Source organism: Panthera tigris, chromosome B3 (genome assembly GCF_018350195.1).
Source record: "Panthera tigris isolate Pti1 chromosome B3, P.tigris_Pti1_mat1.1, whole genome shotgun sequence".
NCBI classification, from domain to species: domain Eukaryota; kingdom Metazoa; phylum Chordata; class Mammalia; order Carnivora; family Felidae; genus Panthera; species Panthera tigris.
This window is the reverse complement of record NC_056665.1, coordinates 70,731,241-70,745,805: the sequence shown is the minus strand read 5'-3', so window position 1 is coordinate 70,745,805 and position 14,565 is coordinate 70,731,241. Positions and strand designations below refer to the sequence as shown.

The 14,565-nt window shown below is 35.6% G+C and overlaps 3 protein-coding genes across 9 annotated transcripts in view; 2 read left to right on the top strand and 1 right to left on the bottom strand.

Moving 5' to 3' along the window:
- The window catches only part of LOC102953916 (olfactory receptor 4K2-like), a 163,152-nt gene that overhangs the window by 23,774 nt on the left and 124,813 nt on the right, over positions 1 to 14,565 (top strand). The gene's annotated exons all lie outside the window — the stretch shown is intronic.
- Positions 1 to 14,565, top strand: part of LOC102953627 (olfactory receptor 4N2) — a 140,719-nt gene that overhangs the window by 50,541 nt on the left and 75,613 nt on the right. The gene's annotated exons all lie outside the window — the stretch shown is intronic.
- Positions 1,926 to 2,939, bottom strand: LOC102952751 (olfactory receptor 11H12-like). The gene has a single exon (XM_007091414.1). It carries the CDS (start codon positions 2,910 to 2,912, stop codon positions 1,926 to 1,928), a length of 987 nt encoding a protein of 328 aa, XP_007091476.2. The 5' UTR covers positions 2,913 to 2,939.

The window sequence follows — 14,565 nt, the reverse complement described above, 5'->3', positions numbered from 1 at the left end:
CTTTTTTTTTTTTAAGTTTAAATGCTCAGAAAAGAAAGAACACTATCTTTATACTGCTCTCCCTAAAACCGTTTCTCTCTCCCTCTCTTTTTGGGATGCAGTTTGGCTTTGAGAAAATATTGTATAAAATGGTAGTGGTATATCAAATAATTTAATACTATGGAAAGGATTGTGAACCAATCATAATATTTGGAATTGCAAGAAGGGATCATTGAAGAGTTAGTGGCTGCGTAAATGTATTAACTGAATAAACCCAAAGTGGAGATTTTTAACATTATGGTAGAAATATTTTCTGGCTTGACTACCTATTCTTCAGCTCTTTGATTTTCGGATCTCAGGAAACTGAAAAGTCACATATCCTGGGAAGGGGTATAAATTAGAAAACATCCTCAAAGGACTGGTTAAGTGAGAGATACATGGCAGGGTTCTGGTAAGTAAAATTGACTAAGGAGCTCAACAATTTCTTATATCAAAGGGAAAAATAATTGTTCTATCTAGAAAGTCTGTTTCAAAAATCACAAATCCATAATGTGCAAATCTTTCGAACTGAGTAATCCATTTCTTTACCAGGAAACTGTTCTAAGATAAAAACCCCAGAGGGAAAATTGATATATTCATATAGTAGTCTTACATCCTGGATTTTATGGGGGCAGTTTTTGGATTAGATGATGAGTCCAATCCAGTTCGAAAACATCATTATGGCAAATCTTTATGAAGATTTAATTGAGGTATTAATTTTTACACTAAAATAGTGGAAATACTGTAATGTATAATGAAAGGATTGGTGGTAGATGGAAGGAAGATCTGAATCCCTGGATAATAATGAAGTGGTCATTATTGCATAATGGTGGCATTCATTTTTCTCCTAATCCCCCTTCTGGAAATTCCCTTTCTTGCACAAGTCAGCTTCAAGCTACTTGGAAGGACAATCCTCCTTCTAGGAAAATATTCATCTCACCACATAAAAAATTACAATCCATACTGTATTAGTATGAATGGAATGTTATAGTTCCTAAAAAACAATAATTATAAAAACTTGCTATAGTATAGGAATGAGTTTGATGTTATAGTAAGCAAAGCATATGTATAAATGAAAATACCTTACAGGGATTGAATTCTAGATGCTTTTCTTCTTTACTGATTTTCCTTAATGTTATTTTTACACTGTTTTAACAACAAATAACAATGAACTGTCACTTATTTTTTTAAACTTAGGTAATTTATTATAAAGTAGATCATTTCCCTCTCCAGTTTTAGTAGGAGATAACCTATCATCTAAAACATAACTAATTGACTAATTAAGCTTTTGGTAGCACTTTGTCTAGGTAAAAGTATTGGCAATCAGAATACTGTATTTTGGAGTATTTTGATTGATGTTGTTAGAATTAGAATTTGCTCCTTAAGGAGCTTAGAAAGAGGTAATGTGTAAGGAAAACAAATGACATATGTCTAAATGTCTTTAGGCTACCATAGCATTACTGTCCCATAGAAATTTTGGATAATTGCTTTTAACGGTTTATTTGCCAGGGGTGACCACATCACCAAAATAGTACAGTCAAATATGAAAAGAATGACAAACAGAAAAAAATACATTTCCTTCTTTTATTTACAATCAGACAACTAAACAAACAAAATGACATAATTTTATTGATCCCAGAACTGTTAATCTAAATTATCAAATAGAACACAGATATTTTCATATGAACACTCCAGAAAACACCTAGATGTGTACATTCCTTAGGTCATATACACTCTAAATGGCAAAGTGGAACCCAGTACTTCCATGTATTTATATATAACCTGGCCACTTTATGATTATAAGTGGCCTCATAGATGCTTAATTTCATAAGCTGATATAGTTAATATCACTAGACTTATATTTGAAGATTTGAATAACTGTATAATCCTGACTGCTTTTTGTGAGACTATACTGACCTGATAATGGAGGGATCATCAAGTGTATCTTGGATTATGTTGAGATGCCCCAGAACTTTCCTCAGGGCTGCCTTTATCTCCTTATTCCGGAGGCTGTAGATGAGGGGGTTGAAGAGTGGGGTTACCATAGCATAGAACAAAGTTGCAACTTTCTGTATACCAGCAGAATGTCTGAGTCTAGGGCTCACATACATGACCATCAAGGAGCCATAGAAGAGTGATACCACAGCCAAATGAGACCCACAGGTAGAGAAGGCCTTATGTCTCCCAGTGGCAGAAGGCATACGCAACACAGCTAATAAGACAAGCGTATAGGATCCAAGGATTAAGAGGAAGTTACCAAATATAACTAATGAGCTTAGAGTGTAGCAAAGCTGTTGGGTTGTTGGGGCAGAGGCACATGCCAATGCAAACAGTGGCCCTGGGTCACACACAACATGGTCAATAACGTTCGGACCACAGAAGGGCATCTGAGAGATGAATACAATGGGGATCACGAACCACAGAAATCCACAAACCCAGCAGATAATGACCAGTTTGGTACAGAAATGCCCAGTCATGATATTAGGGTAGTGCAAGGGACGGCAGATAGCAAGGTACCGATCAAAGGCCATGACGGCCAAGAGGAAACATTCAGATGTTCCCAAAGAGAAAAAGAAATAAAATTGGAGGAAACATCCAGCAAATGAGATGGTCTTTTTATCTGAGAGGAAGTTGACCAACATCTTGGGGACTGTAGAAGAGACATACCAGATCTCTAGAAAGGAGAAATTCCCCAGGAATCTGTACATGGGGATGTGGAGTCTCCATTCACACCACAGAGCACAGACAATGGCCCCGTTCCCTGTTACAGTCAAAGCATACATTGTAGTAAAGAGTGAAAATAGGAGGATCTGAATTTTCCACTCACAGGAAAAACCTAAGAGTATAAATTCTCTTACAGAAGCAAAGCTGGAATATGGCTCAGAGACATTCATTGAGTCACTAACCTGCAAGATCAAGAGACATATTGTTATCAGTTAGGACTGGTTTCAAATGTGCTCCTTTTTCAGGGTAAACAGAAGACAATGAACATGGGGTCATCAGGAAGAGAATGTAGTCTACTTGTTCTTGGCTATATACTCTGAGTTTTGGGCATAGTAGGTAGCTGGCTGCACAGAAACAAACTTTTGCCTGCTTCTGAATCTCTCCCTCATTATGCCACCATGATAGAACTAGGCAAAATTAAACTCACTTTGTAAAGCTTGTTATTTTTGGGTGGGGAATGATCTATGATAGTTTCTGAGTAGCATATAACACAGAGTTAACACTTAGTTTCTTATCCTAAACCCATTTTATAGTGCAAGAGACTCAGTAAAGAAGGTTTTAATTTTACCATTAACATCTCAATTAAATATATTAACATATCATTTAAATATGAAAAGAAATGGACATATTGTATAGCAATTTGGCAGTAAGTTTAAAGCCAATATCCCTGTATTTTGGTTGTTACTGCTGTTAACTTAAGCATCGTAAAAATGTAATTCTATAATTTTACTTACCAACACTGACTTTTAATATTGCAGTTCTTCAGTGTCTTCTGTAGGAAGCAGTGGCTTTAAGTTTTCACTTAATCTTTCACCTGTAAAAGTTTGCAAAATAACAGCTAGGTATGGGACTTTTTTTGAAGTCTTTCCATAAAATTTGGGATTGATTTTTCTTATATGCTTGTTTAAATTAAAAATTTGTACCAGATGGGGTGCCTGGGTGGCTCAGTTGGTTAAGTGACTGACTGTGGCTCAGGTCATGATCTCGCAGTTTGTGAGTTCAAGCCCCACGTCAGGCTCTGTGCTGACAGCTCAGAGCCTGTAGCCTGCTTCAGATTCTGTGTCTCCCTCTCTCTCTACCCCTCCCCTGCTCACGCTCTGTGTCTCTCCATCTCTCAATAATAAATAAATATTAAGAAAACTTAAAAAAATTGCACCAGAAAAGAGAAGTCAAATACTTTTTCTTTAAGTACACTTACTTTATCCTACATTCTCATGGAAAAGGTGTCAGGGATCTAAGTTTCCTGAGTGTGTGTGCATGTGTGCGTGCGTGTGTGCGTGCGTGTGTGTGTGTGTGTGTGTGTGTGTGTGTGTTGTGTGGCAATATGCAGGGATGTGAGTTCTGAAAGTTGTAAAGGCTTACATTTGGGTCACAAACAAAAATTTTCAAAAACAAATTTGCTTCTAAACTATTGTCCATACCAGTGCTCTGAGAAGTCTTTTATAATGATTTGGTGGAAGCTGTCTTTGTGCTTTTAGTAGCATGTATCTATTTTTTAAACGTTCCCAAACAGGAATATTAATATTAGAATTAAGAAATTCTGGAATGAAAGAGAATTGACACGGAGGTGTCATGACTTTCTGCAGTGCTCAAAAGGTAAAAATACCATAGTTTTGACATCTACCAAATCTCTAGGTGATGAACCATATACTTCTTTGGATAAAGAGTTTTATTGCTTCACAAAAATTAAGAATGTACTTTCTTTGTCACATGTTCTCCTGGGACTTGGTCTCTATGGCATTAGGAAAGTTCTTCTCTAAGCTGATGGATACTTAAAAAGTTAATGATTGCATGTTCTCTCAGGAGTCAGTAAAGAGTGACAACTTCTCTGAGGCACTATTATTTACAAATAGTTTGCCTACCTGGAATATAGATTCTAAAAAGTTTTTAGAAGACAAAATTTGAGGAACAATAAAGCAAAATGTGTCATCAAAAGTTTTTTTTTTATTTTTTTAATGTTTATTATGATAGAGAGAGGGAAACAGAGCATGAGTGGGGGAGGGACAGAGAGAGACAGAGACACAGAATCCAAAGTACGCTTCAGGCTCTGAGCTATCAGTACAGAGCCCGATGCGGGGCTCGAACTCACAAACTGCCAAGTCATGACCTGACCTGAAGTTGTACACTTAACCGACTGAGTCACCCAGGTACCCTTACCAAAAGTTTTGATATGAGTTTCAGGAACACTTCTAATGTCTGTGCACATGTTGGAAGATACAGAAATGAAGTACAGTGAGCTTGATGAGGAAAATGTCGAGGTATAGAACACTGTAGGACATTGACAATAAAATTTGTAGAAGTTAGAAGTAGCTTTTAAAAGGACAGCTTGTCAGAATTCTTTAGGTAGGAGAGAAAAGAGCAAGAAGTGTCAGTTTTTTTTTTAACGTTTTTTATTTATTTTTGAGACAGAGAGAGACAGAGCATGAACGGGGGAGGGGCAGAGAGAGAGGGAGACACAGAATCGGAAGCAGGCTCCAGGCTCTGAGCCATCAGCCCAGAGCCCGACGCGGGGCTCAAACTCACGGACCGCGAGATCGTGACCTGAGCCGAAGTCGGACGCCCAACCGACTGAGCCACCCAGGCGCCCCTGAAGTGTCAGTTTTTTAAGGTAACTGACTTCAATACTACAGAGGAACATGTGGCTTCCCAGTTAATATGAGAGGAGTATTTGATGTCATTGATTGGTGTCCCCTTTTTACCTTATGGCATATGAAATTTATGTAGTATGACTAAAACCCCCAGGTGGGAATGATGCTCATACCACATGGTGTAAACTGATAGAGAACATCATGATTGTATTCCATAGGAACGTGGGTCTGTGGACCACAGAATGACTGAGGAATATCTAAAAAACCAACTCCTCACATGGAAAGACTAAGGAGGAAAAATGGTATTTAGACCTTTATTACCTCTTAGTTATACTACTTCAGGACTTAGAAACTCCTAAAACATAGCCTTGATCTTATTACTTGCCTGATAAAAAACATCAATGGTTTTATTCAGAAATTCTCAAGTTATCCATAAATTGGTATCAATTTTCTTATCTTTCCTTACTCCCTTTTATACATAGATTGGACAGCATTTTATTCTCTAGATAGCTTTGAATTTCCCATATTCATTTCTTTGTGGTCTCTCTGTTTAGAATCTTCATTACTTCCATATACACTTGCAAAAACCCCATCTATCCTTCAAGGTCTATTTCATTTTTTTTTTTTTTCTTCAAGGTCTATTTCAAATGACATTTTTCCGTAATGCTTTTCCTTATTCCCCTAACCAAAGCAACTTTTCCATCTCTGAATTTTTATTTAACCATCTTTGTATCTTTCCTAAAACATTTGTCACAAGCTGCTGTATGTTATCGTTATTTGTGTACTTATCTTTTCTCTCCTCCCACATTGTTAAGTCTTTTGAAGTTGAGAACAAACATCAATCAACTTAGAATTAATCAAGGTGAAAAAATACATGCATCTACTGGTCCTCATTAAATATTTGTCATATAAATGACATTTTAAAAATTATATGAGTTTTATTATTTGTAAAAACAACACCTGGCATACCAAAGTTAATAAAGACAACTCCAAGGTGCATGACTGCATTATCCTGTATTTACAGATGTGAAAGAAATTTGGAGGAAGGGAGAAATCTATACAGTTTAAAACTCCCTATGACAGACATCTTAGTTCATTGAAGAGGGCTTGAGGTATGACGTAGAATAATGCTACTCAAAGTATGGTCATTGCACCAGTGCAGTCCTCAAATTGTTACCAGTCCATGACAAATACAGAAATCAAGAGTAAGCATTTAAACACACACACACACACACACACACACACACACACACACACACACACACATTATTAACAGTAGACTAATTATGAAAAGAACCCAAATGTCCTTTACTGATGAATGGATAAAGAAGATGTGATATACATACACAAGAACTATTACTCAACCATAAACAAGAATGAAATCTTGCCATTTGCAATAACATGGATAGAGCTAGAGAGTGTTATGGAAGAGAAATACGTCAGTCAGAGAAAGACAAATAGCATATGATTTCACTCATATGTGGAATTTAAGAAACAAATCAAACTAACATGGGGAGAAAAAAGAGAGGCAAACCAAGAAACAGACTCTTAACTATAGAGAATAAACGTATGGTTACTAGAGGGGAGGTGGGTGGGGAATGGGTTACATAGATGATGGGGATTAAGGAGGTCACTGGTGATGAGCACTGGGTGTTGGATGGAAATGTTGAATCACTATATGGTACACCTGAAACTAATATCACACTGTATGTTAACTAACTGTAATGTCAATAAAAAGCTGAGAAAGAAAACACTGAAATAAAAACATTTATGGGAAACAAGTTTTATGTGTGTTTAATAATACAGAATGCGCTATATATATGTTTTTATATTTCAGTTTCTACTTATTTTTACCTTACAAAATTGTCAACTAATGAATTGGAAAAAAAAGCTAGGCTTCACTTAAGGTAGTTTCACAAGCATTGAATTAGAGGACAAATGAATTTACTTTTATTTTTTATTTTTTAATACTTTTTTCAAAATTTTTAATTATTTTCATTTTGAGTATAGTTGACATAATGTTACATTAATTTCAGGTGTACAAATAAGTGATTGGACAAGTTTACATATTATACTGTGTTCTGCACACTTATAGCTATAATCTGTCCTGTTACATTGCTACTACAGTATCACTGAATGTATTCCTTATGCTCTGCTTTTTATTCCTGAGTTGTTAAGTCCGTAGCTGGAGACCTGTATCTCCCCCTCCCCTTCATCAGTTTTGCCCAGCTCCCCACCCCCTTCCTTTCTGGCAACCACTAGTTCTCTGTATTTATAGGTCTGATTCTGCTTTTTCTTTGTTTTTTTTTTTTTTTTTTTGGTTTGTTTGTTTTTTAAGATTCTGTTTATGAGTAGAATCATATGATATTTGTCTTTCCTGGTCTGACTTATTTCACTCAGCATTATACTCTCTAGGTCCACCAATGTTGTCTCAAATGGCATAATCTATTGCAACCTTTTTATGGCTATATAATATTCCTGTGTGTGTGTGTGTGTGTGTACGCACCACATTTTCCTTATCCATTCATCTATTGATGAACACTTAGGTTGCTTTCTTAGGTTGTCTTGACTATTGTAAATAATGGTACAATAAACATAGGAGGCACATATATCTTTCTGACTTAGTGTTTTTGTTTTCCCTGGGTAAATACCCAATAGTGGAATTATTAGATCATATGGCATTTCTACTTTTAACTTTTTGAGGAAACTCCATACTGTTTTCCACAGTGCATGAGGGTTCCTTTTCTCCTCATCCTTGCCACCACTTACTATTTCTTGTCCTTTTTATTTTAGTCATCCTAACAGATGTGAAGTGACATCTCATGGTGGTTTTGATTTGCATTTTTCTGATGATTAGTGATGTTTAGCATCTCTTCATGTGTCTGCTGGCCAACTGTCTTCTTTGGAAAAATGTCTGTTCAGATCCTTTGCCCACTTTTAAATTTGATTATTTTATTTATTTATTTATTTATTTATTTAATTAAATTAATTAATTTATTTGATGTTGAGTCGTGTAAGTTCTTTATAGATGTTGGATATTACCCCCTTATTGGATATATCATTTACAAATGTCTTCTTCCATTCAGAAAGCTGTCTTTTTATTTTGTTGATGGTTTCCTTCTCTGTACAAAAGGTTTTTATTTTGACATTGTTCCAGTAATTTATTTTTGCTATTGCTTCTCTTGCCTCAGGAAAACTATCTAGGAAAATGTTGCTATGGCCAATGTCAGAGAAATTACTGCCTATAATCCCTTCTAGGAGTTTTATGGTTTCAGGTCTCATGTTTAAGTCTTTAGTTCATTTTGAGTTTACTTTTGTATATGGTGTAAGAAAGTGTTCCAGTGTCATTCTTTTGCATGTAGCTGTCCAGTTTTCCCAGAACCATTTATTGAAAAGACTGTCTTTTCCCCATGGTGCATTCTTACCTTCTTTGTCATGGATTAATTGACCATATAAGTATGAGCTTATATCTGGGTTCTATCATGTTCTATTTTTTTTTTTATTTTTCTATTTTATTTTTTAAAGCTTTTTTTATTTTTGAGAGAGAGAGGGAGGGAGAGAGCAAGCGAGTGAGAGAGAGAGATGAGTTAGTGCATGTGGGAGAGGCAGAAGGAGAGGAAAAGAGAGAGAATCCCAAGCAGGTTCCATACTGTCAGCACGGAGCCAATTTCAGGGCTCAGACTCACAAATTGTGAGATCATGACCTGAGCTGAGATCAAGAGTTGGGTGCTAACCCGACTGAACCACCCAGGTGCCCCTCTATCCTGTTCTATAGATCTATGTGTGTATTTTGTGCCAGTACCATATTGTTGATAACTAGTATATCTTGAAATCTGGTTTTGTGACACCTCCAGCTTCATTCTTTCTCAAGATTGCTTTGGCTATTTAGGGTCTTCTGTGTTTGCATATGAATTTTAGTATTCTAGTTTGGTGAAAAATACTGTTGGTGTCTTAACAGGTATTGCTTTGATTTTGTAGATTATTTTGGGTAGTATGGCCATTTTGAAAATGTTAATTCTTTCAATCCTGAAGCTTGGAATATTTTTCCATTTGTTTGTGTCATATTGAATTCCTTCATCAGTGTTTTATAGTTTTCAGAGTACAGGTTAAGTACTCACCTCTTGGTTAAGTTTATTCTGAGGTATTTTATTCTTTTGTTTTTACTTTCTTTTCTTTTTCTTTCAAGTTTTTATTTAAATTTTATATTTCAGGTGTAGAATTTAGTGATTCATGAGTTACACAAAACATCCAGTGCTCATCACAAGTGCCCTCACCTCTAGTAACCCTCAGTTTTTTCTCTATACTTAAGGTTTCCTTCCTCATCTGTTTTTTGGAATAGTTTGAGGAGAATAGGTATTAGTTCTTCTTTAAAGTCTGGTAGAATTCACTTGTGAGTGCATCTGGTCCTAGACTTTTATTTTTTGTTTGTTTTTTTGATTACCAATTCAATTTTGTTACTTATAATTGATCTGTTTAGATTTTCTATTTCTTCCTGGGTCAGTTTTGGGAGGTTATACATTTCTAGAAATTTATCCATTTCTTCTAGATTGACCAGATTGTTGGCATATAATTTTTCATAGTATTCTCACAATCCTCTGTATTTCTGAGGTGTCAGTTGTCATTTATCTCTTATTACTGATTTTATTTATTTAGGTCTTTTCTCTTTCTTTTCTTGATGAGCCTGGCTAAGGGTTTTTAGTTTAGTTTAGTTTTTTTTTTTTTTTTCCAGAAAACCAGCTTTTGGTTTTGTTGATTTTTTTCTGTTGTTTTTTTAAGTCTTTACATCATTAATTTCTGCTCTGATCTTTAATATTTCCTTTCTTCTACTCATGTTTGACTTTATTTTTTCTTTTTTTTCTAGTTCCTTTAGGTGTAAGGTTAAACTGTTTAAGTTTTTTCTTGTTTCTTGAGGTAAGCCTGTTTGCTTTATATTTCCCTCACAGAACCACTTTTTGCTGTGTCTCAATGATTATTTGGACTGTTGTATTTTCATTTTCATTTGTCTCCATGTATTTTTCTATTTCCTCTTTGCTTCATTGATCCATTGGTTGTTTAGTATCATTTAGTCTCCATGTGTTCACGTTTTTCTTAGTTTTTTTTTCTTTTGTGATTTATTTCTAGTTTCATAGCATTTTGCTCAGAAATCATGCATGGTATGATCTCAATCTTCTTAAATTTATTGAGGCTTATTTTATGACCTAATATGTGATCTAATCTGGAGGATTTTCCATGTGCACTTGAAAAGAACATATATTCTGTTCTTTTGGGATCTAATATTTTACATGTATATGTTCTGTTCATCTGGTGCATGTGTTATTCAAAGACATTATTTCCTTATTAATTTTGTGTCTGAATGATCTATTCATTGATGTAAGTGGAATGTTAAAGTCTCTTACTTTTATTTTATAACCATCAATTTCTCTCTTTATGTCTGTTAATATCTGCTTTATGCATTTAGATATTACAGTGTTGGGTGCACAGATATTTAAAATTGTTATCCTCTTGCTAGGTTGATCCCTTTATCATTTAATGCCCTTCTTTGTCTCTTGTTACACTCTTTGTTTTAAAGTCTATTTTGTCTTGTCTAAGTATTACTACCCCAGCTTTTGTTTCCACTTCTATTTGCATGGTGAATGTCTTATCATCACTTCACTTTCAGTCTGTTTGCATCCCTAGGGCTGAGATGAATCTTTTGTAGGCAGTATATGGATGGGTCTTATTTTTTTTTTTTTATCCATATCACCACTCTATGTCTTTTGATTGGAGAATTTAAGATTCTCCATTTAGATTTAAAGTCTTTATTGATGGGCATGTACTTATTATCATTTAATCTAAAATTTGTTTCCTGATTGTTTTTGTAGTTATTTTTTGTTCCTTTCTTCTTCTCTTGCCCTCTTTCTTTGTAATGGATGAGTATCATAGTGTTTTGTTTGGCTTTCTTTCTCTTTATTTTTGTGTGTCTGTCATAGGTTTTGGGTTTGTAGTTATCATGAGGTTCAAAGAGAACAGTGGAACTCACCTGAATGAGGAGGGCATTCTAGCTAGGAGAAACTGTGTATAGAGAACCTTGATGGAAAGGGTGGTTTAGCTGTGATGTGAATTTTTGGGATGCTAAGAGGGGGAAGGGAGAGGATGGGAGTGGGTAAGGAAGAAAGCCTTACAGTAAGGAAGCTACTTTGGATGAACCAGAGAATGAAAAAGAAATAGGCAGATTAGAGACCCATCAAGTCAACAAATTGCTTCTCTCAAGTAATGTTAATCTAAAAATTTTTTGTTTTCATGATCCATCCCCTCAGACCTTGTGTCCTCCATCTATTACAAGTTCCTAAAACAACAAATAGCTAGAGGACTAGTTTAAGTATTAATAATGTCATTACCCACATCTACTGCAATTAGTTTCTTTTCTTCATTCTCTAATATGCTTTGCCTTAAGTCTGCCCAAACTCATAGGATCTCTTTCCCTTATTGTTGTCTCAGTATTTGTTTTACAGTATTATCAGTGAGAAGACTTATGCTCAAAGCAGGAAAAACAAATAATGGTGATTTAGATTAATTTGATTTTAATTGTCCATTTTAGTAAATGAAGTGATTGTGTTGAGATGAGTTTATTTTCATTTATTTTTAAAATTTTTTAACTTTTTTTTATTTAAGAGAGAGAGAGTACATGAGCATGGGAGAGAGGCAGAGGGAGAGAGAGAATCTTAAACAGGCTCCATGCACAGCACAGGGCCTGACATGGGCCTTTATGCCATAACCCTGGGATCATGACCTAAGCCGAAAGCAAGAGTCTGATGCTCAAATGACTGAACCACCCAGGTATCCCTCAGATAAGTTTATTTTTAGCCTTGACCTGTTGATATATTTTATAAGCATATATATTTTATTGTCCCCCCAGGTCCCCCAAAATTTTTAAAGACCTTTTAAATATTTTTATTGAGACATAAGTAACATATAACATGTTAGTTTCACATGTAGAAAATAGTGATTCAATATTTGTATATATCACAACATGATTTCCACAGTAAGTCTAGTTAACACCCATAACCATCACCACACAAAATTACAAGGATTTTTTTTTCTTGGGCAGAAATCAAATAACTTTCTCATCACTGGATGGGAATTCAATACGTTAGAGAACCAGTTGTTGGGGTGGAGCATTAGATGTATAGCTGAATGGGCTTATCTAGAAGTTTCTTTGCATTCTTGAGAATCTGTGACTGAATGATATGTAAACCTCATTATTTGGTAAAGATAGTTCAACAATGATTATGCATCATTTGACAAATGCTATCCTGAGTGTGGCCATAATACCTACAAGGAAGAGAATTAAAAACTAGAGCGTTTTGCAATTCTCAACATATTTTATGATAGCACAAAGTTGCCAATGTGGGGTGGTTTTGTCATTGTATGACACCAGAAAAACCAGGCTGCATGTGAGGGGTTTATGCTTGGAAAGGTCATGGTACTAAAAAGCTATTTAATTCCTGAAGTGTCTTAGTCTGTTTCCTGCTGTAACAAAATTACTATAGACTGGCTGGCATATCAATAACAGAAATCTATTTCTCACAAATCTAGAAACTGGAAAGTCCAAGGTGCCAGCAGATTCAGAGTCTGGTGAGGACATGCTTCTTATTCACAGATGGTTGTCACTGTGAATACTCACACAGTGGAAGAGCCAGGGATCTCTCGGGGGTCATTTTTATAAGAACACTAATCCCATTCATGATGGCTCCACTCTTGTGACCTCCCAATACTGTAATATCACATTGAGGATTAGCATTTCAATGTATTATTTTGGGGCAACACAAATACTCAGTCCATAGCATGAAGGTTGTAAGGCTTTCAGGGCAAAGGAATACACATATCCCCTGCACAAAAATGATCTTTTCCAGATTTAGCAGTGGAAACAACTCTGATTCACAAATAATAGATACTGAGTTTTTGTTTTGATATGTAAAAGCATTTATACAGGTCATGATATGATTAGATAGAACTCTGGCTTGAGAGTCAGGAAGGAGTTTAGTTATGTAGCAACAAAATTATCACAGAGTAAATGGTATCTGTATAGTGGAGACTATTTTTAGAAACTGCCTAACTTGAAGGCAAATTCTTTTTCTGCCAAAAGCCAGAGATATCCCTGAGAATATTTGGAGAGAGAGAGAGAATGAGAGAGAGGAAAAGGAAGAGAGGAAAGGGAAGAGAGATTGAGACCACTCTCATAGGTAACTGCAGTCTAAAATTTTTCTAAAACTTTATGAAGAACACATTCTTTGAGTCCTGTCTTTTGCATGGATTGTAGCAGTAATTTAACAACCGCAAATAGAGTGGTAGAACTGTAGTTGCTTAGGATTCTGTAGAAAGAATTTAAAATTGGAGTATTGTAAATAGAATGATTAGGTTTTCTCTTCAATTAGTGCATTGACTTTGTATTAAAGAAGAGCCACAGGGATTTTAGCTGATTTGGAATGTGGACAGTGTGGGCTACAGCAGAGGGTCATTATTCTCTGATGAGAATAATGGAAGAAGAGGATTTGAATAGGAGCAGGAAACAGTTTTTTCCTTATTAATGTAATTTATTGTCAAATTGGCTTACATACAACACCCAGTACTCATCCCAACAAGTGCCCTCCTGAGTGCCCATCACCCATTTTCCCTGCCCCCCCAAACATTCCACCCCCCTAAACGCTCAGATTGTTCTCTGTATATAAGTCTCTTATGGTTTGTATCCCTTTCTGTTTGTAACTTTTTTTTCCCTTCCTTTTCCCTATGGTCCTCTGTTAAGTTTCTCAAATTCCACATATGAGTGAAAATATATGATTTCTGTTTTTTTCTGACTAACTTATTTCACTTAGCATAATACACTCCATTTCCAAACACATTGTTGCAAATGGCAAGATTTCATTCTTTTTCATTGCCAAGAAGTATTCCATTGTATATGTATACCACACCTTCTTTATCCATTCATCAGTTGATGGACATTTAGGCTCTTTCCATAATTTGGCTATTGTTGAAAGTGCTGCTATAAACATTGGGGTACATGTGCCCCTATGAATCAGTACTCCTTTATCCTTTAGATAAATTCCTAGTGGTGCTATTGCTGCGTTTTAGGGTAATTGTATTTTTAATTTTTTGAGGAACCTCCACACTGTTTTTTTCGAGTGGCTGCACTAGTTTGCATTCCCAGTAGTGCAAGAGGGTTCCCCCTTTTCCACCTCCTTGCCAACACTATGGTTTC